A 23,489-nucleotide genomic window follows, 5' to 3' on the forward strand; every position below is an offset into this window, starting at 1 on the left:
ATCTAATTCCAGAACATTCCCACCATCCCAAAACAAGCCTTATACCTATTAGCAGTCAGTCCTAATTCCCGCCCCCCCCCCATCCCCTGGCAACTACTAATCCACTTTTTGTCTCTACAGATTTGCCTATTCTGGAAAATTCATATAAATGGGATTACACAATATGTGGCCTTCTGTACCTGACTTCTTTCACTTAGCATAATATTTTCAAGGTTCATCAAAGAACAGGTCAAAGTGCATATAACGGGTCATTCCTTTTAATAGTAGACTAATGTTCCACTGTATGCATATACCATGTTTTGTTTATCCATTCATCTCCTGATGGACATCTCAGTTGTTTTCAACTTCTGGCTATTATGAACAATGCTCCAATCTGCTTTTTAGTATCCTGTTCTTAAGTGTGAGTAAACCACCAAAAATCATTAGACACGCGAAGAAAGGAGTTAGCATGAAAGCTCTGTAGACACTAAAATGAATAGGAAAAAAGCAACTGGGAAAACAGGGACGATGCAAAGAGAGTAAAACTTTCAACTAACTTTAAATTTATCATTAATTAACTTCAGGTAATAAAAAATACTGTGTACATGAAGAAAGCACAGAATCCTATAAAAAGGAATAATGAGAGAACAAGAGTGCCCGTGAAACTAAAAATACACTCAAAAATTTTTCAATAGACTTGGACGCTGAGAAAGTCTCCAAGGAAGTAGAACGACGACGACAACAACAAAGACAGACAGAGATGGCAAAACAGAAATTTTAAGTCATGCAAAGTTTCAAAATTTATCTCCTACACATTCTTCTCTCAGGAAGTTTGAAGGATGTGCCTTACTAAAATGAGGGGGTGACAAAAACAGACAACCCTGGGTACAGGAGACAGAGATCCAACACAGGAAGAAGGAAATGCAAGCCCTAGGACGAGGATGGTGAGCATTTCAGGTTAACCATCCTAAACCAAGAAGATGAAATTGATCAACTATCTGATGTGCCTGATCATACTGAGAGACCTACAAATCCAAGAGACAATCTGAACCTAATTTAGTGATACGTACATAGAAAGTTAAGTAAACAATAAATCCAGAGAAAGTAAAGAGTCGGAAACAAAAAGTAGTTACAGCTACCACATGACTTAGCCATGGACACCTTTTATATCGTCAAAATAATAACAAACACTGATCTAAAAATTACAAGACTACTCCATAGTGAGGATGGGGAAACAGGAGAGGTGTGTGTGAACACAGGGCTGGGAAGAGAGGGTACTTCCTGTAGTGGGTAACTACAGAAAATGTCTAGAACTGAAAAATTAACAAGTCAAAATAGTGGCATGTTATTTAGAAATATGGAAGTAAATAACAAAAGGATCCATCAAGGATCAAAAATAATTACTTGGGGAGGCGAGAGCGGCTGCTGTTTTCTTTTATAATGGGCCTTCCACAAGTATTTGACTATTTTGAACTTTGTGTATATACAAACGGAACTTGTGCTCATTCTGTTTTGAAAAGGTTTTGGCTACAGAAATGTCCTGAAGGAAAAAATCTTAAAGATAAACATAGAAATACTTCTTAACTAAGGGAAAAATAAAATCACAAATATGTGTCCTAAATTTAAGGGCTATGAATGGCTTCTAAGCGATTTAGTGTCTTCTGGAAAGGATAAACGTTCAAGAAAAAAATAAGCTTCAAAATGAAGAAAATCTCTGTACATTCCCCAGCTTATTTAACTGTATACACTGTTCACTGAACTAACAATTTTGTAAGGTAAGAAGCTCATTCTTGTAATACCATTTCACATTGTTGTTAAGGAGACAGACTGAAGGCCCTTTATCAATTAGTTGTTTCTAATGCTTTTGAAACACTAGTAAAATAATTCGTAAGACAACGGCTGAAATTTAGGGCATACATTGACACCAACTTGCCTCTTTGTGCAGTCCATCTCCTTTGCCTTTAACAATTCTAAGCTGGATCTTTGCAGTCTGTCTGCCTGGGATATACTTCCTATGGCCAACTCCTTCTACTCACTCTGGTCTCGGTGTGAATACCATCGCTCACAGTGGCTGTCTCACCTTTCAGTCTAAAGTGCCCGCTCCCTTTTGTTCTAGATCATTCTAGAGCACTCTAGAGCCTTTGGTCCTGATCTGAAATGATCACTCCCAGAAGGCAGAGGCCTTGTCTGTCGTGTTCACCACTTTACCCCCCAGGTCTGTGATAGTACTTGGCAAGTATCAGGCACCCAAGTATCTCCTGACTGAATACGTGGGTATTTACCTCAGTGTTCTTGGTTTTGAAGAGTCTCATTGCATGCTCACGTTTTGGGTTCTTTTTTTTAAAGGAATTTGAAAAAAAGTAAAAGTCTACCTGCTTTGAGAACACCAAAAACATCCTTCCAAGTGCAGGTGGATGTTTACACTAAAGAATTACTAGCTGTTTTTCTGAGGTTCAAATTTAACTGGGAATCCTGTATTTTACTTGGCAATCCCAGTCGGGGAGTAAGAAAGAGAGAAGAACCAGAATGGGATGTGTTGGGGTAGGGAGGCAGCTAAAGGCTGCTATGAGGCATAAGAAGTTGGGAAGACAGATGAGAAATTTGGGGTTTATTGTTTTGTGCTGATCAGTGTAACTTGCCCTTTGCTACCTCCTCAAGAAAACTTCAGTAAAGGTTTACACTACTTTTCAAAAAAATAAACGCAGATGAGAGACTATGTCCTCTGAGAAGTCTTCCCTTATTTTACACCGAAAAACGTTTCCTCCTCCTGTGCCACCTCTGGACTTGGTACGTTAGCACTCTGAATTGTTGTCTGTAAGCTCCAGAAGGGCAGAGTTTAAGTGTTTCCTCTGTATCACCAGCATCTAGAACAGTGTCGGGCACAATGTCTGTTCAGCATGACATCTACAAGCTACATCTAAATAAGAATGTGCTCAGTTACTTTAGCCGTACTCAGCACGGTAAAGAAAGGTAATTTCAAAGTCTGAACGTATACGATTAGAACATATACTTACTGTTTCAAAAGTATTCAGCATCATCAAAGGGAAAAACACATTAAAATAATCTCCACCATCTTGAAATCTCACAGGCACAGGTCTTGAGATGGACTGACAAAGAGTTGACGGGGGTCCGCACTGATCAAAGTTCACAAACATTTCGTATTTCCATTTTAAGACCTCTTTAACAAAGGTGTCAGAGATGGACTGTGCTGACAAGAGAACGTTTACTGGAGGGGAAGCCGAAAAAGATCTGTTTTCACAATATGGAACTTTGTAGCCTTGCCTGTTGGAATTATTTGGAGCATGAGAATGGAGGACGTTGCACAAACCCTTCACTTCAGCCACTGGCTTCTTGGACACCAGAGAGACTGGCGGTACTTTCAAAACAGACTGTACCCCACTTGACTTATTTTTCAGAGTTGGTAAGAGCGCTGCCGTATTTTCCAAAGACTTGGAAAGACCAGCAATTCGTGAAGTACTACTGGAGCTAAAAATCTTAGCAGTGGGAGGTCTCGAAGGTTTAGATGCAGAGAGAGGCAAGCCAGGTTTACGAAATATAGCTTCATCCGCTGCTTTAGCTTCAGAGTGTTTTGAACAGTATTCACCCTGGTTTTTCAGTGTTTCAACACAATCTTTGTATTTACATTTTGTGCTACTCGAAGATTCCAACTGAGGCCGACTCACATAACCTTCTTCTACCTGGACCGTATCTTTTCCATGAACTACTTCAACGAGTTTATCATTCTCTTTCTCCATTTGTGAACATAAATCCATATCTTCAGGATCACATTGTGTTAAAAATATATTATCTTCCTCTATGTCATTGCTGGATTCAGGATCTCCCTCTCTCAAGGCTGCCACAGCTAAATGATGTACCGTTAGGTCACCTCCACCTAAAGGGTCCCCTGAGGTAGAAACAACTACTTCATTTGTTGGTATTTCTCCATGTAATACTACAGAAGTACCCTGGTTCAAAAGACAAGGGTCATCAGCTACCTGAGAAACGTATTCTGCTTTCACGGGTTCTGTTTCAGAAGACACACATTTTATTAACTCTGTTTCCTTACTTTTCGCAGTTACCTCAACTCCTCCTTTATAACTATAATCTGATGTATCTGATTCTGGCACAAATTTGTCAGAATTTTGTGCTCCCTGTGGGCCTGCTCGTGTTGTATCTGTACTCTGATAATCAAAACATCTTTTTCTGTTACGCTGTGATTTGGGTCTCAACTGCCTTCGCAGCTGACGGTCTTGACTCGTCAGCAGTTTCTCATTATTTCTGACAGAGAGCGTCTGAGGAGAAATTAATTTAGTCTTTTTCCGGGTATCAATTGCTCCAACAGTTCTGCCATGGTGACGTAAGTCAGCTAAACGCTCCAAAGACGGCTGGGACAAGTCAAATGCCCTACGAGCAACCTTTTTCAGACCAAGTTTCTCAACCGTTGAAGTTGGTTCAGGACGCTGGCGAAATTTCTTTGGTAGCACTATAGCAGGACTTGTTCTACAACTTAGGATATTTGAAGTTTTACTCTGCCCTGTTTTGGTATCCGAACGTGTTTTTTTAGGAGTTTTAGAAAGTGAGACTCTGCTAACACGTTTGGAACAATTGCGAAGCTTTGGTGGAGACTTCTTCAGGGAAACCGTAGTGGTTCTCTGAACGCTTGAACTGGGAGTTGTACTCCTTACGTCTATACTTTTAAAATCATTTTCAGTCACATCTCTCTCATTAAGAATATCAGACTGGTCCTCACTTTTGACAGGAGATGAAGGCCTTAGAGGAGCTTCTGCCATAGCAGCTTTCTGATATCGCTTTCTCTTGGGTTTTTTTACTTCAATCTCACAAAATTCCTCAACAGAAATACTACTACTGTGTGGTTCTGCGTGTTCCTCAATGTCCTCTGCTGCTTTTTTAATGACCTCTTCAGGTACATAATCTGTACCATAACCCCAATCATTTGTGGTATCACCTACATGAGTCAAGCACGAATTTTCTTCATTCTCTTGAACTGAATTCTTGTTGTCTGGTTTCTGATCTTGCCAAACTGAAAACACTTCACATGGACTTTCAAACTCAAAAAACTGAGAATCAGATTCCTCAAACTGCAAAGGGGACCCTGTATTTTCTTCCCTTATTACCTTCTGTTCCACGTTTGTGTTAGCTATTGAAGCATGCTGCTCTGGACATTCTTTCTCAATGCATGTTTTATCCTGTTTAATGCGTTTCTTAAAACCCACAATTCTTTCATCATCATCATCATCTTCATCAGAATCTGAAATAATAATGACCTGTTCACAGCAGGTTTCCCTAACACTATTTTGGTTGGCTGTGAAACATCTTCTATCATCTTTAACTTTTCTTTGTAGCTGGGATAAACTTTTTTGAGTTGAATCTGATGGGAACTTAATAACACTGGCTTGAGCTACTAAAGATAATTTGTGGAGGTCTCTGTCTACCTGAGAATCTGTTAAGGTGTCAGACTTAGGACTGCTAAGGACTTGTTCTCTTAAATCAGAAGAAAACTGAGCAGTACTCTTGATAATTTCCATATCTCTTGATTCAAGTCCAGTCACAGGATCTTTAAAGGGAGGTGTTTTCTCCACAAAAATGTTGGTCATTTCTGTAAATGAGACCAAATCTTTATTACCAACATGACATTCTAGTATTTGACAACTGAGTTCACGGGTAGAGAGAATGCCTAACTCTTCTTCCTTTACTTGTTTCTTTTTCAGCAATAAACTGTTTTCAGATTTTTGTTCTCCATTTTTATCATCCAGAATACCATTAGGGCCTAAAGAGAGATTGTATATGAAGCCATCTCCTTTCTGACCTCCTGTATCCTTTGAATAGAAACTTTCAATGCTAGATACAGTCAGGTTTTCCTCTAAAGTGATACTTTTCCTGTGTTGCTTTTTTACTACATGTGATAACTTAGCACAGATTTCATCTTTATGTGCCTTAGTTTTTGCTTTTGAGGTTTTGCCAAGAGCATCACCCTTTAAAGAGAAATCCTCATTTGATGTGGACACCTTTTCCAGAGAGTCATTGCTAGAATCAGTCAACAAATGTGTTGATGTTATTATTCCTCTGTCAAATACCTTTTCTGGACCATTTCTTGAAGTACAATTCTGTGGGGTATATGAGGAATTCTCTTTTACAGATTTATGCTTCCCTGTACTTATTTTAACTTGGCCTCGAGCTCTTTCATTAACAAGCCTTTTACTACTCGGCTTCAAGCACAACTCAGCGGAGAGATGGTCTTTGAGTTTCAAATCTTTTATGTAAGTTCGCTCATTATCCTCTTCTATGGCATTATCTGCTTTGCTGAAAATACTCTCTTGCACTTGACATGCATCAGCTTTCATCGGTTCTTTAGAGAATGTTGGGCTGGAGTTTTCCAGACAGTGCCTGTCTTTTTTAGACTTCTTCCCTGTTTGTTCACTTTCTTCTTTATTATATGATGCAGGAGGCGTTTTACATGGAGAAGTCAGATCCACAGAAGTGCTACATTGAGGTACTTTGAATTTTATGTTTCTAATAATTTGCTTTAAACAAGTTTGTAACTCATGGGTTTCCTGACTAGTCAACTGACAACCTAAAGATGAATTTCCTCGCAGGAATAAGTTGAGCTTATCCAGGAATCGCTTACGAAGAGCCTGCTGCCCAGGCTCAATGCCTTCTTTAAGGAGACTTCTGATCAGCTGCACACAAGCACGTTGTACAGAGTTAGATGGCACTGAATGCAATGACAGAGATGATATCATTGTGCCTTTGGAGCAGTTTCCAGATGACTTCTCAGAACTCCGTGCAAACGCGGCGGTGGGAAGCTTGGCACATTTTACGATGGCTTCCACCCACTGCTGGGAACTAACCCACAGCAAATGCAAACACTTTTTATTTCTATGCAGTTCAATCACTGACACCAAAATCAGAAGGAAAAACTCAGTGACTGTGTCACACACGGCGTCTGTCTGGTTGAGGACGTCTTTGACTTCAGAATGCAGATGATGAATAACCTCCACTATATAAGCCACACCCAGATCCTTAAGATCCATGAGGGACTGCACAAAAGGGATGAACCACAGAAACGTGCTGTTATGAACACGCATGTCTTGACCGATATCTGACTGAAGCACATTAGCTAATGTTTCCATTTCTTCATACATGTTAGGACAATAATCTGGGCAAATGGCTGATCTCCACCCTGAATCCTAAAACGAAAGAGATACTGACATTCAGATAAACAAGCACCATTCATGACAGGTTTAACACAAAAGCTGCAAACAAGAAAATACACTCTCAACTTTCCTGTTTTGATGTACATATATGGACCCCCAAGAAATTGAAAACAGTTCAATTTTGAGGTTAAGGTTTCATGAAAAGGTTAAATTTACAAAACCTCCATGTACCCTGGACCTCTTTCCTTCAGTTGGTTTTGATTTCTAGTCATGTGATTTATCTCCCTCATGCCATAAATGTTCTACCCTTCCGAAATGTACTGAAAAATTAATCTCTCAAAGTGTGCACGCTCTCATTAGAGCCCATTTTTCCTCATGAGCTACTGTTCAATCAGAAAGGTTTTATGCAACAGTTGATTCAGAATAGCTACATATAAAATCAGCAATGCAACTAACCATACAAAACACTGTCTATACAATATAAAGGCAGTACAATATCATCTGAATTCTCAAAATGTTTTATACCTTTTTGGTCTTTTCAGGGTTATAATTGTATACAATCTGGCTGCAAGTCACCGTATCATCCAAACATGACTCTGGTTTGAACTTGGACCTTAAATATTAAGAATAAATAGAAATTACTGAAATGAAGGATAAAAAGAAGAGAAAAATCCTACTGTTAAGTCAATTACAGTAGACTTCCTCATACAGATTGTTTGAAATCCTGACACAGGAACTGAACGAACCTCATAGAGCTGTTCCGTATATTCTGAATCTCTTTATTGTAGCTCACGTTGTTGATAATGGTTTGAAATGCCTCAATAGGATCAATAAGTTGACCCCAGACCTTGGATCCAAGGCGATCCAGAATCACCATGAAACAGTGTAACGCTGGCCAGAAAGGATCCACACTATCATCTGAAATACAATGGAGTAATTTGCCAAATTAGAGAAAGGCACTAAACTATATTGAGAATTAAGCATTCTTTACCTGGGTAGCAACAGAACTGAAAGCAAAGCAGGAAGTAATTTAAAGTAAAGCATTGCCAACTACAGGTTTTAGAAAGCTGGCAAACTTTTAAATAGTGTCTGCATTTTTTTTTAAAGCAATACACCTCTGTTAAGAAATTTTTCGTGTGGAACAAACTGAGATAGTCTAGATAAACTCAACTTTCTCATCCTGTTTGCCAACCTGAAACAATCTTTCCTCCTCTGCTTCTTCCAGACCTTTATACTCCCATCCTTCAATAAATAACAGAAGTAAAGTAGAAAAAAAAGGGAGAGAAAGAAAAACTTGGTATTTTCAGATCTAAACAAAGTCCATGATACAAGAAATCCTGAACTGCGGGTGTCATTTGGTTGGTATAAAGGACTGAACCCCTCATCCACTGGAGAAGCAGAGATACATACTCTTCATCCACCCATGTCTCAACATGGCTTTGTTGTTATCTCCATTACATCCAACTGGCAGGAATTCCCATTACTCACACACTCTTATGGCCGGTCCTTTCCCTCCTCTCTACATGCAGTGGCGAAACACTGCCCTGCTCAAAGACCTGCACTTGCTCCTTAATGTCTTCTAAGGAAATTAGAAGTCCTCAGTCAAGCATTTGTAAGATCTTACTCTATTCCTTCTTTCCAGATTTATTTTTTTACACTCACATAAAGATACACCACCTACAGAAGAAAACAGATAGCTGGCTTTTTCCAAGTAAGAACCAGAACGGCTTCACTATTAGCACCACCTATCATCTTCAGCAGTATTCTTAGGAGGCAAGTGCTCTAACTCACCCCATTACTGACAACCCTAGAACTTTCTGCTTTATTTCCCTCAGGGCTCTTAGATTTTTTTTTTTTTACCATAGTCGTTTGAGTAGAACTTCTCATATACTTTTTTATCCTCTACTGAAGCTGTCTTATGTCTAGGAAGCTCTCAAATAAGGAAGAAAGTCATCAGTTAGGTGAAGACAATTATGGAATGTTTCTTAAAGAGGTGACTTGGGACTTCCCTGGTGGTGAAGTGGTAAAGAATCCGCCTGCCAAAACACAGGCAGAACACTCTATGACATGAAAGATCCTTTTTGACCCACCTCCTAGAGACACGGAAATAACAACAAACAAATGGGACCTAATGAAACTTAAAAGCTTTTGCACAGCAAAGGAAAACATAAACAAGATGAAAAGACAACCCTCAGAATGGGAGAAAATATTTGCAAATGAAGCAACTGACAAAGGATTAATCTCCAAAATTTACAAGCAGCTCATGCAGCTCAATATCAAAAACAAAAACAACCCAATCCAAAAATGGGCAGAAGACCTACATAGACATTTCCCCAAAGAAGACATACAGATTGCCAACAAACACATGAAAGGATGCTCAACATCACTAATCATTAGAGAAATGCAAATCAAAACTACAATGAGATATCATCTCATACCAGTCAGAATGGCTATCATCAAAAATCTACAAACAATAAATGCTGGAGAGGGTGTGGAGAAAAGGGAACGCTCTTGCACTGTTGGTGGGAATGTAAATTGATACAGCCACTATGGAGAACAGTATGGAGGTTCCTTAAAAAATTAAAAATAGAAATAACATTATGACGCAGCAATCCCATTACTGGGCATATACCCTGAGAAAACCATAATCCAAAAACAGTCATGTACCCCAATGTTCGCTGCAGCTCCATTTACAATATCCAGGACATGGAAGCAACCTAAGTGTCCATCGACAGATGAATAGATAAAGAAGATGTGGCATACACATACAATGGAATATTACTCAGCCATAAAAAGAAACGAAATCGAGTTATTTGTAGTGAGGTGGATGGACCTAGAGTCTGTTGTACAGAGTGAAGTAAGTCAGAAAGAGAAAAACAAACACTGTATGCTAACACTTATATATGGAATCTACAAAAAAAAAAAAAAAAGCTTCTGAAGAACCTAGGGGCAGGACAGGAATAAAGACGCAGATGTAGAGAATGGACGTGAGGACACGGGGAGAGGGAAGGGTAAGCTGGGACGAAGTGGGAGAGTGGCATGGACATATATACACTACCACATGTAAAACAGATAGCTAGTGGGAAGCAGCCACATAGCACAGGGACATCAGCTTGGTGCTCTGTGACCACCTAGATGGGTGGGATAGGGAGGGTGGGAGGGAGACGCAAGAGGGAGGGGATATGGGGATATATGTATATGTATAGCTGATTCACTCTGTTATACAGCAGAAACGAACACACCATTGTAAAGCAATTATACTCCAATAAAGATGTTAAAGAAAGAATCTGCCTGCCAATGCAGGGGACACGGGTTTGAGCCCTGGTCCAGGACGATCCCACATGCCGCAGAGCAACTAAGCCCGTGCGCCACAACTACTGAGCCTGCCGTCTAGAGCCCACGAGCCACAACTACTGAGCCCATGCGCCTAGAGCCCGTGCTCTGTAACAAGAGAAGCCACCACAATGAGAAGCCCGTGCACCACAACGAAGAGTAGCCCCACACTTGCTGTAAGTAGAGAAAGCCCACACGAAGCAATGAAGACCCAACACAGCCACAAAAATAAATAAATGAACCTATAAATAAAATAAATAAAAATGCCAATCTTTAAAAATAAAAAAAGGTGCTTAAAAAAAAGGAGGTGACTCATTTTGAAGGAGCGTTAGGGGAGCTGGATTAACGGAGAGGACAGAAATATATATGCAAAGCACTGGGAAAAAAACTAACAATTTATGTAGTAAATGCCGGTAAACAAATAAGTAAGAACCTTTTTAATAAATTTATTTATTTATTTGGGGGGCTGTGCTGGGTCTTCGTTACTGTGCGCGGGCTTTCTCTAGTTGCGGAGAGCGGGGGTTTCTCTTTGTTGTGGTGCGCAGGCTTCTCATTGTGGTGGCTTCTTTTGTTGCGGAGCACAGACTCTGGTGCACGGGCTTCAGTAGTTGTGGCTTGCAGGCTCAGTAGTTGTGGCGCACGGGCTTAGTTGCTCTGCGGCATGTGGGATCTTCCCGGACCAGGGCTCAAACCCATGTCCCCTGCATTGGCAGGCAGATTCTTTACCACTGCACCACCAGGGAAGTCCCTAATTAGTAATAACCTTAATCAAAAATCATCTAGCGGGCTTCCCTGGTGGCGCAGTGGTTGAGAGTCCGCCTGCCAACGCAGGGGACACGGGTTCGTGCCCCGGTCCGGGAAGATCCCACATGCCGTGGAGCGGCTAGGCCCGTGAGCCATGGCCGCTGAGCCTGCGCATCCGGAGCCTGTGCTCCGCCACGGGAGAGGCCACAACAGTGAGAGGCCCGCGCACCACAAAAAAAATAAATAAATAAATAACGTTTACGTATTTCTTTTAGAATCCCCCACAAAAGAATATACAGCCACGCTGAAGTTGCCTAAGGAGAAGTGAATGTGGGTAAAAAGTTATATTTATGTTTTCATTAAATTTGGCATGCTTGGTCTTTATTGAGTCACTGTTTCATAAAGAAGGTAAGATTAGAAACATTAGTACAGATTCTCCCTGATCAGCCCAATAAAACCATGAGCAAAACTAAGCTGGCTCTAATAACAAACATGACAATTTGAGACCCTACTTTCTAGACTATCGGGGAGCACTGTCCAAGGGAACTTTCTGGGATGATGGAAATGGTTCTATACCGTAGCCACCAGGCAGCTCTTGAAGTATAGCTCGTGGGACTGAAAACCTGAACTTTCCATTTTATTTCAGTTCCATTAATGTAAATGTAAAGAGCCACACTTGGCCGGCGGGCAGCCACCAGCGTGGACGGTGGGACCCAGAGAACAAAAGTGAAACGAAGAACCAGGCAGAAGGGAGACAGTGGGATAGGGGAAGCTTTCTGCAAAATTTTAACTATCATGTCATTAGAAATTTACCTCCTTTAGGTTCTAGTCTTGATTCTACCACTAACTGGGTATTTCAACGTGAAAAAGTAAGTTAAGGGACTTCCCTGGTGGCACAGTGGTTAAGAATCCGCCTGCCAATGCAGGGGACAGGGGTTCAGAGCCCTGGTCCGGGAGGATCCCACATACCGTGGAGCAACTAAGCCCGTGCACCACAACTACTGAGCCCGTGTGCCACAACTACTGAAGCCTGCGTGCCTAGAGCCCGTGCTCCGCCACAAGAGAAGCCACAGCAATGAGAAGCCTGCACACTGCAACGAAGAGTAGCCCCCGCTCGCCGCAACTAGAGAAAGCCCATGCACGGCAACAGAGACCCAACGCAGCCAAAAATTAATTAATTATAGGCTTCCCTGGTGGCGCAGTGGTTGGGAGTCCGCTTGCTGATGCGGGGGACGCGGGTTCGTGCCCCGGTCCGGGAGGATCCCGCATGCCGCGGAGCGGCTGGGCCCGTGGGCCATGGCCGCTGGGCCTGCGCGTCTGGAGCCTGTGCCCCGCGGCGGGGGAGGCCGCGGCAGTGAGAGGCCCGTGTACCGCAAAAAAAAAAAAAAAAAAAAAAATTAATTAATTTTTAAAAAAGTAAGTTAACTTCCTTGGGCTTCAGTTTCTTCTTTTATGAAAGTAAGGTGCTGAGTTAAACTCTAAAGGTCCTTTCCAATTTAAAATTCTGACTCTGTGACCAAAACCATAAATGTTCACTCTCTTTCCTCCACCTCACACACCCAAATTCTTACAGTGACACTAGTATTTTCAAAGTGCACCATCATCGCAATATTCAGCAAATAGTTTATTACCATCTGATTGCCTCTCCATGGTGTGAAGTATTGATTGCATAAAATCATTCTGTTTGTTTGAGCCCAACAACAGTGAATCCATGGCTTGCTCCTCAAGAATGGTCAGCAACATGCAAATACCTGTAAGATCATGTATAGTTTTCTTGAATTGATTAAATAAAACTGTTCTAATGCCTTCTCCAGTTTAGCTGGCAAAAGAATAACAAGGCAGTAAGACGAAACAAAACAGTATCCAGTGCCTCAGACACTGAAGTCTGAGACGTTCATATACAACTCCTCCTAAGAACAGAACTTTAGACTGAATAAAAAGGGAAAATGGCGCGAACTTGGTTAGAAAACCATTTCCAAAATGACTACCACACAATTTGTATCTCATAAAATCAAAAACCCCTTAAATTTTAAAATCACTGTATTTCAAGTACCAATCACTGCCAAATATACACATGACTGTAAGACTCTGAGTCAAGGAAGTAGGACAGAAATATTTTAAGTCAATATACAACCTGATGAAAACCAAAGTTAATATCTCTTTCTTCAGGGAAATATTTTACAGATGGGAAAAGAGCTATTAAACCTCTGTTGCAATAGATCAAAACCCTATTAAGGTCAGCTGCTATGCTAATACTGTAACATCTAATACTGCCTTAAATAAAAGATCTATTTGCCATACTTGAAAATGTACCTCTTACACAGATGATTTCTAGGATAAAAAATGTTTAAAGACAAGATGTTGTAATAGTCAATTTAATGACAGAACAAGAATTGGGAACTATGAAATCCTTTATTTAGCAATTTTGATCAGATTACCAAAAGAGATCCCTTCCCTTGCAGGATAATCATAAGAAATATTGGAAAATACTAATTATATTTGTGTAGGAACAATACTCACCCAACCAATAGTTTTTGTAGTTGGCAGCATCATACATGTGTGAAGGCAGAAGAATCAGTTTACCCGTCTCAAGGACAGAAGAAGTATAAATGTCTGGACTTTCTAAAAGCCCCAACTCAATGACTTTAAAAAGGCAAGTCAAAACCTCCTGTAAGTCATAATAATCATCTCTGTCCACTTTTCCCAAGTTTCTTGCAGTCAGGATAGCCCAACGCCGAACCTAAAAGCATAACACATTCATTACTTCATTTTACACACAACTGTCTACATACAGCAAGCATATAGTTAAAATAGGATTCTCTACAGATTATAAAAGACACGAGATACATCAACTCTACTTTAAAAAAAAACATTACACTGTATATCGTAAACTTATACAATGCTATATGTCAATTATACCTCAATAAAACTGGAAGAAAAAGACTATCATATAGAATAAAGTACTTTAGGAAAAATATATGATTTTCAGACATTTAAAGGAAATATACCAAAAGGTCCATGATGACAGAAAAAAAGAAAAAAAAAGACAGAAGATACTAATTACAATTGACCTTTGAACAACAAACATGGGGCACCTACCCTCTGCGTAGTTGAATACACTAATATAATTCGAATATAACATAGTTGGCAGCCCTCCATATCCCGGTTCTGCATCATGGATTCAACTAACCTCGAACCGTGTAGTACTATACTACATGCTATTAAAAAGAATCTGTGTATAAGAGGACCCATGCAGTTCAAACCCATGCTGCTCAAGGGTCAACTGGAATGCGATGTGTGAACCTTGCTTGATCCTGATTTGAACTAACCCTAATAAAGCATTTGTGAGATAATTATTTCCACTCACTTAAACACTGACTAGAAATATGATATTATTATTATTATAAGTGTGTTGATGTAATTGTTTTCTTTTAAAAGCACTTACCTTTTTGATACACGTACTAAAGTATTTTATGGATGAAATGCTCTGATGTCTAAGATTTGCGGTAACTAAACTTAACAGGAGTAGAATATTGACCACATATTGATAACAGATGAAGCACAGTGATGGATATATGGGGGTTCACTACACCAATCTATTTTTTGTATGTTTGTAATGTTCCATAATAGAAAGTTAAAAAAAGGGAAGAAAAATGAAAAGAGAAACCTCAAAAGAAATCAAAGGTCACCTCTACATGGCAATATAGCATAGGGAAGTGATTTTAAATTTATTCTGCACTACAAATTGAATTAGTGATCACAACCAACCTTAAAAACTAAATAAAATTTAAAAAAATCAGTGGGCATCCTTCATAGTAACAGTAAGTACTGTTTTGTGAAATGTTTAGGTCACATACGTATATATATGTGTGTGAACTCGATGAAGAACATTTTTACTTAGGTTATGGGCAGAAAAGTTTGCAAAACATAGAACTAGTGGACAAAAGAATGGGCTCTATGCCAACATAATTAAGTAATGAATTTTAAGCTATCGAAAAAAATACAAAGGAATCAATGAGTCTATAACTTATAATAAACAGATGAATAAATGAAGAGCAGGGAAAATGGCTCTTGATTATAGTACAATCAATGTCAAGTGCTGACTGGTAAATATGTAAAGTGCTGGGGCTGAAATTATTTTGCAACCTTAGAAAAACTGGCTCAGGGAAGAACCACCAGGTAATGCTAAATTTAGGAGAAAATTTTGGTGAGGAGTAAGGTATTTATGTGATCTTAGAGTACTTAAGAACTAGACATTGTACAGTGAAGAAACTGGACAACACCTCAACTAGATGATCAAAATTAACATCACCACGAGAGGCCGAATGATACGGCATGCCTGTATATCTGACACCCTGAGAAGGACATAACATCCATCACTTACGTAGTACTCCAGCTGGAACGTATAACCGAAGCCTAACCATGCGCAAGCATCAGACAAACCCAAAATGAAAAGCATTCTATGTTTTGTAAATGGGAGGGAGGCAGAAATGACTATTCTTCAGAAATGTAATTGTCATAAAAGACAAAGAAAGGCTGCGGAAATGTTACAGATTAAGGGAGACTAATGTAACACAACTACATGTAAATCCTGATCCTGGTCTGGATACTGAAGCACAGGGGGAAAATGCTACAAAGTACACTGGATCACATGACACAACTGGAAAACAGACCTTACTGTATCAATGTTAAATTCACTGAAGTTTATAATATTGTGAGAATATACTTATTCTTAGGAAATATACACTGAAGTATTTAGGGGCAAAAGGCTATGATATATGCAACCTACTCTCAAATGGTTCAGAAAACAAACAGCTTTGTAGTTAACTGAAAGCAAATGATAGAACAAATGGAGTGAAACATTAATAATCGGTGAATACAGCTAAAGAGTATACAGGTGTTTTCTACTTTTTTTTATTTTTGAGAATTTTCTGAAAATTTTAAAGTATTTTCAAATAAAAACTTAAAAAAAAAAAAGCATTAGGGCTCTGGAGTCAGGCTGCCTATATACAAATCCAAGTCACCATACTAGCCTGTGTAACTGTGGTTAAGTCTCCTGACTCAGTTTCCTGACCTATAAAAACACATATATAATGAAGCATACAGTCGTTCCTGGCCCTGCAGACCCAGTCACCAAGCCTGCAAGTGCTTGGCCCATGACCTGGTTGCTCAGCTGGACCAGCTTCCTCTACTGGTTTGCAGCTTTAAGAAAGCCAGTCCCAGAGAGCAGCTGGCTGTACTTTCTGTCAATCTTCTTTCACAGGCAGGAAAGCCCCACCCTTATTTTAAGCACAGGCCTTGACTCTGGTTCTACCCTTGCCTGGAGTATATTTGTAATTCTTATTATCATGCACAAACTCAGTCCCCCGCTACCTACAGCCATCCAAGCCTACATACAGGTTTCCACCATTTATCACTTTGTATTTCTGTTCCATTACTGGTCCAAAGAAACATTTACCTTTTGAAAAGTGTGATTATACCTTTTAGAATTCCACTTTTTGAATTTTTTTCTATCATTGTTTGGGTTTGGCACAGAGGAGACTGAAATTCACCACCATTCTGACTGGAAACCCCATTACCATGTTCTTTCTTTGCCACTTAAAAATAAAGCCTCTTTACTATCCTTCTATTGGCAGAGCAACCCTTCATGGCTATTGTCTTAACATTGTAACTCAGTTCTAGAGGCCAACGTGCACAGGTCCTACTGCACACGCTGCCTCGCCACATGATGAGAAGTCCTCAAACTCCAGCAATCAGCTCAAAGTCAGGTTCCGAGCCTCTGGTGTTGCTCTCTGCTTCTGTCTACCTACTGTTCTGATTCTCAGTTCCTCTTCCTGTCTGGCACCTAGGAACTGAATTTCCTTGCCCTCCCCTCTACCCCATCACCTGTTAAAAATCTCATCTATAATAAATCTAAAATAATTATTTCAAGTTTTTTAACTGGTGTTTCCATGTGCTTGGAGCAGGGCAGGCAAGCAAGAAAAGCAAGAGAGAACAGTCCTTCTTCATTAGTTCAGGTCAACACACTGCAAGTTCAGATTATCCCCTCATTTGTCTTTTAAACTGAAGCATCACCTGTCAGAAGTGCTTCCCTACTGTCTTAACTCTCTTCTTTGAGCCCCCCCAGCACCCCCTCCTTAACTGCAGTAATGTTACAACAACAAGAGAATAATTTTGGCAAATATTTTAAACGAAGTACAACCAAAAACCTCTATTATAGTTATCTATACTATAGGTGCAAAAATAAAATATTCCTTCTTCCACTGCCTAACACTCACACTCACCATTTCATTGGGATGGACCAAAAACAAATAGATCCCTGGATGTTTGTCAAAAACCTGAAAGGAGCAGTTAGCTTGTTCCATCCGGCAAAGTGCTTCAACGCATAGTTCATCTAAATAGAAAAAATAAGGCAGTAAACATAAGACATAAATCTTATCAACTTATCAAGATTCCCTAAATTTGGCTCCTTTGGTTGCTCTGTAAGTGAATGAAAAGTTGTTCCCTTTTTTTTTTTTTAAACTGAGGCATAAAAATGCTGTAAATGTAGGAATGATATTTAGCTGCTGAAAGACCGGTAGGTTGATCATACTGTGTGCCTATGAATTGCTCTTTCCTAGTACAAACATCTTTATTCACACTGGGCATAATTATCTCCAGAGGGCATCTTCTTAGAAGTATGGCTATAGGTCCAATTCCATTAGCATTTTACATTTTGATCCATGAGGACTTTATCTTGTACCACAGTGATAAAATCAGCTTTGCCCCCCAAATGGCTATTTTGTCCTACACTCAGTTACTGAGTAATCCATTTTCTCCACTGGTTTGAAATGCTATCATCACCAAAGAGTAAATTCCCCAAATATATTTGGTTTACTTCTGGACTCTCTACACTGTTCCATTAGTCTATCTGTACCAGCACTATCCTAATCCCTGTTGCTTTATGGAAATTTCTTCATCACTCTTTCAGAAGTATACTGAATAGACTCATACATTTACCACATCAGATGAATCAACTTTATTTTGTCAAGCTTCAAAGAATATTGTAGTGACAGTGGTTAGCTTTGGGAAGGAGGAACAATGACTGGAAAAGCAAGAGGAGAGCTCCTGGTGTGTTGATGATGTTTTGTTTCTTGACCTGGGTGCCAGCTACACAAGTGTGTTTAGTTTATGAAAAATCAAGCTTATGTACTTTTCTGGATATGGTACTCTTTAATAAATGTTTGAAAAATGACGTGTTAGAATTTAAAAATCTAGTTATTTTGAATTTATTTAGAAAGAACTGATTTATCTAATAAATCTTTAGATATACTTTTCAATTTACTGAAAATACAGAGAATAGAGAAACAAGTCAAATAACATGACAAGGAAGAAATCAGAAAAGTCCAGGAAGCACATTATTCTTCAGGGCAACCATTTGGTCGCAGCAAGTCAAAGTTATGACAAAAAAGAAAAAAAATCTATCTATCTATATCTATACCTGTGCACACATATATAAGAGTAAACTATTCTGGATTAAAAGAGATGTAAGAAATATGGAACCAAATGCACAGTCCCTGATTGGACTCTAATTTAAATAAATCGTCCAAAAAACACATTTTGCAACTACCGGGAAAATCTGAATGTGGACTAGATATAGTAGTGGGTGCCTTAAAGGTACTGTTATTTCATTAGATTTGATAGATCAGGAAAATGTCTTCAAGAGATTCATATTAAGAAATGCAAATATAAATGACCAAAATCTAGGCAGCCGTAATATGCGATGCCATAGTGATTACTGAAAATTACTACAGACCAGTGGTTCTCAACCTGGCGATTCTGTCCCTCACTGGCCCTGATCCCCAACTCCCAAGGGACATTTGGCAATATCTGGAGACATTTTTGGTTGTCACAATTAGGGTAATGGGGAGAGCAAGTCACTACCAGCATCTAGTGGAGAGAGGCCAGGGATGCTGCTAAACATCCCACAATAAACAGCATGTCCCTCACCCACCAAGAATTATCCAAACTGTCAACAGTGCCAAGTTTGAAAAACCCTGCTACAGACACATTCCAAGAATGAAAATTAATTGAATGGATAGATGAATATACATGTGATAAAGCAAATACAGCAAGATGTTAGCAACTGTAGAATCTTTGTGGTGTGTTTATGGTATTCACTGTGTAATTCACTTTTCTAGGTTTGGAAACGCTCAAAATAAAAATAATGGAAAAAATAATAATAAGTATCCTAATTACATGTTTAAGAAACAGATTTTCAATATAAACCCAAATTCTTACAATTCTTTTTTTTTCTTACAATTCTTAAAATTAAAAAAAAATGATACAACTGTGAAACACCCAAGATACTCACTAACACGCTCATGTAAAAGCAAATAAGGATATTTCAGTATTTCAAGAAGAGGAACTCGAAGCTTATTTTCAAAGTCTTGGCCAGTAAAGTCAAACAGCTGTGCCTCTCCATTGTCGTCTACTATATATAACTCGTCATCGTCTCCAATTTCTGCCTTCATGGCCTTTTCAAAGTGATTTATGAGACGTGAGGTTTCTAATTCCCATAAAACCTACAGGAAAAGAAAAACGGGCAGTGTGCTTTATATCTTATTATCAACAAAATATACTGGATGTGATGATCCTTCTAGAAAGCCTTTTCCTAAGTATAAAAATTCAGAAGTTTAAAGAAGTACTAAACATCATATATTAGATTTAAAGAAAACAGTCACTAAACATAAAAGTGGCTTTTATGATACATGAACATGAGTACATAGAGCATGAGATGTTTAAAACATCGCTCTTGCAGAGGTTTGCTATCAACAGCTCTGTCAACTATACTCTATTGAAAAGGAAATGAGAAGTTGGAGCTTGTTTACCAAGGCACAAGCTGGGCCTCCTCTGACTTCCCTATGTTCCAGCCATAGGTAACTACCTTGAAACATCAGCTTTAGCATAAAGACATTGGTTAGCTTCATAGCTAGGAAACCTTGTAAACGTAAAAGTTTTCCTCAAAAGGTTCATAACTAATCATCCCCCTCCTCTTTTTTATATTATTATACATTTCTCTATGGTCTGTATTCCATTTTTCATCAGATAAATATAATAAACCAATATTCAAAGCCACATATTTAAAATTACATGTTTCACTTTGGTTACTGTGAATGAAAAAATGCTTGTCTTTATTGATTTATACCATTTACCCATTAAAAAATGAAGAGAGGGGAAAAAAAAGAACTATTAGCCAATAAAAAAATAACCCAAGCCATTCAGATACCTGGCTGTTAACAATGTCAAACACAATGACATTAAAACATGAACCCAAAAAAACCCCATACGTCACTTCATTTCATGAAACTGTTTCACATCAAAATGACTAAAAGTGGAGGATTATAAAATTCTGCTATTCTGCTATAAAATTCTGAAAATTAGATTTCAATTCAATTCTATCAATCAATAAGCATTTAGGGCTTCACTGGTGGCGCAGTGGTTGAGAGTCCGCCTGCCGATGTGGGGGACACGGGTTCGTGCCCCGGTCCGGGAAGATCCCACATGCCGCGGAGGGCTGGGCCCGTGAGCCATGGTCGCTGAGCCTGCCATCCGGAGCCCGTGCTCCGCAACAGGAGAGGCCACAACAGTGAGAGGCCCGTGTACCGAAAAAAAATAAAAATAAAAATAAGCATTTACTCAGCACCTACTATCTACCAGGCAATGAGTTAGATACTAGAAGTATATTAGCATTCACAGTTTAAATCACATTGTCAGTTCCCTGAATGCTTCCAACAGAGTTCAAATTTATTCTCTTCCTAGTTATCAAGCTCTGAAAAATACTGCCCAATTAATGTAAAGTACCTTATGTAAGGATGGCAATTCATCCCTTGCTTTGTGGTACTCAGCCACACACTCTAAGCAGTAGCAGAGGTCTTCATCAGCTTTTTGAAATTCACTGGAGTGGGTCTCAGATGCATAGTGTTGCAGGAAGTCAATGGTGGAAATACCACCTGGTGTACACCAACAACATGTGCTCATTCTGTACCTGTATCCAGAAAAGAAGACATGGAAAGACTAAAGAAAAAAAACACACAACACTTCAGGCCTATTCTGGTGGAGAATGGGTACATTTCCTACTAATGATCATGTCTTCAACTTACAACGTGCCTCGACCACATCCAGAACATTCTGCTGGCCAGCTTATCAATCACTGGCTAAACTCAATCTGAGCCTACTCGTAAAAACTTTACCTGTGACACATGAAAAATAATGGAAGCAGTTAGTAATAAACATCATAAGGCAATATACAGCTGTGTTATAAAGAAGGCTCAAAACTATACAGTACTGATGGGAAATTATATACAGAGACATAGAATTATCGATGTTTTCAAAGTACAGATTTTGGAGTGTTCTAATACTGCACTGGAGTCAAGTGAAAAGCTCAGGAAACCTTCCACATTCCCTGAGGCCATGTTCCAGAAATCCCTGGAAACGTAAAAAATCCACAAATATTACTCCATACCAATAACAAAAACTCATATAGAGAAGAATTTTCTCTTGGTTAGAAAGTATATATACACATGAATTTGCACATGTGTGTATGAACTGCTGCCCATAACTCACTGCTCATCAACGCAGTATAAACTGTAATGGTTGCAAATATAATAGCTACAAACCTATTACTACTAAGTCTGAAACTTACAGTTTTTGACTGTCTCCAATTTGGGGTTTTATACTACCATCAGAGCCTCCACCATCCAAACTCAAGTAAAAAGGGTTAAATGAAATTACTTTCAGAGATTGGTTCAAGATGGCGCAGTAGAGGGCGTGCGCTCACTCCCTCTTGCGAGAGCACCAGAATCACAACCAACTGCTGAACAATCATCAACAGGAAGACACAAGAACTCACCAAAAAAGATACCCCACATCCAAATACAAAGGAGAAGCTGCAGTGAGATGGTAGGAGGGGCGCAATCACAATAAAATCAAATCCCATAATTGCTGGGCGGGTGACTCACAAACTGGAGAAGACTTATACCACAAAGTCCACCCACTGGAGTGAAGGTTCTGAGCCCCATGTCAGGCTTCCCAACCTGGGGTCCGGCAACAGGAGGAAGAATTCCTAAAGAATCAGACTTTGAAGGCTAGCGGGATTTGATTGCAGGACTTCGGCAGGACAGGCGGGAACACAGACTCCACTCTCGGAGGGCACACACAAAGTAGTGTGCGCACTGGGACCCAGGGGAAGGCGCAGTGACCCCATAGGAGACTGAACCAGACCTACCTGCTAGTGTTGGAGGGTCTCCTGCAGAGGCGGGGGGGGGGGGGGTGGCTGTGGCTCACTGTGGGGACAAGGACACTGGCGGCAGAAGTTCTGGGAAGTACTCCTTGGCGGAAGCCCTCCCAGAGTCCACCATTAGCCCCACCAAAGAGCCACGTAGGCTCCAGTGCTGGGTTGCCTCAGGCCAAACAACCAACAGGGAGGGAACCCAGCCCCACCCATCAGCAGATAAGCAGATTAAAGTTTTACTGAGCTCTGCCCACCACAGCAACACCCAGCTCTACCCACCACCAGTCCCTTCCATCAGGAAGCCTGTTACAAGCCTCTTAGATAGCCTCAGCCACCAGAGGGCAGACAGCAGAAGCAAGAACTACAATTCTGCACCCTGTGGAAGGAAAACCATATTCACAAAAAGACAAGACAAAATGAAAAGGCAGATGACTATGTACAAGATGAAGGAACAAAATAAAACCCCAGAAAAACAACTAAATGAAGTGGAGATAGGCAACCTTCCAGAAAAGGAATTCAGAAAAATGACAGTGAAGATGATCCAGGACCTTGGAAAAAGAATGGAGGCAAAGATCAAGAAGATGCAAGAAATATTTAACAAAGACTTACAAGAATTAAAGAAAAAACACCTAGAAGAAATAAAGAACAAACAGAGATGAACAATACAATAACTGAAATGAAAAATACACTAGAAGGAATCAATAGCAGAGTAACTGAGTCAGAAGAACGGATAAGTGATCTGGAAGACAGAATGGTGGAATTCACTGCCATGGAAAAGAATAAAGAAAAAAGAATGAAAAGAAATGATGACAGCCTAAGAGACCTCTGGGACAACATTAAACGCAACAACATTCGCATTATAGGGGTCCCAGAAGGAGAAGAGAGAGAGAAAGGACCCAAGAAAATATTTGAAGAGATTATAGTCAAAAACTTCCCTAACATGGGAAAGGAAATAGCCACCCAAGTCCAGGAAGCGCAGAGAGTCC

General features: G+C 39.7%; 1 protein-coding gene across 5 annotated transcripts in view; it reads right to left on the reverse strand.

Annotated features, from left to right (window-relative positions):
• SETX (senataxin) overlaps positions 1–23,489 on the reverse strand; it is an 82,360-nt gene that overhangs the window by 46,791 nt on the left and 12,080 nt on the right. For 3 of the 5 annotated variants that reach the window (XM_073806734.1, XM_019920210.3, XM_019920208.3), the window contains exons 3-10: positions 21,075–21,258; positions 19,585–19,795; positions 17,516–17,625; positions 13,752–13,971; positions 12,863–12,982; positions 7,901–8,072; positions 7,680–7,767; positions 2,994–7,187 (exon numbers count right to left, since the gene is read on the reverse strand). In XM_073806734.1, coding sequence (XP_073662835.1) covers positions 2,994–7,187; positions 7,680–7,767; positions 7,901–8,072; positions 12,863–12,982; positions 13,752–13,971; positions 17,516–17,625; positions 19,585–19,795; positions 21,075–21,251 — 5,292 coding nt within the window. In that variant the 5' untranslated portion in view covers positions 21,252–21,258. Of the gene's footprint in view, positions 1–2,993; positions 7,188–7,679; positions 7,768–7,900; positions 8,073–12,862; positions 12,983–13,751; positions 13,972–17,515; positions 17,626–19,584; positions 19,796–21,074; positions 21,259–21,373; positions 21,464–23,489 lie in introns of all 5 variants that reach the window. The other 2 variants (XM_073806735.1, XM_019920211.3) reach the window with 2 other exon arrangements.

The sequence above is a fragment of the Tursiops truncatus genome, chromosome 6 (assembly GCF_011762595.2).
Source record: "Tursiops truncatus isolate mTurTru1 chromosome 6, mTurTru1.mat.Y, whole genome shotgun sequence".
Lineage (NCBI taxonomy): Eukaryota > Metazoa > Chordata > Mammalia > Artiodactyla > Delphinidae > Tursiops > Tursiops truncatus.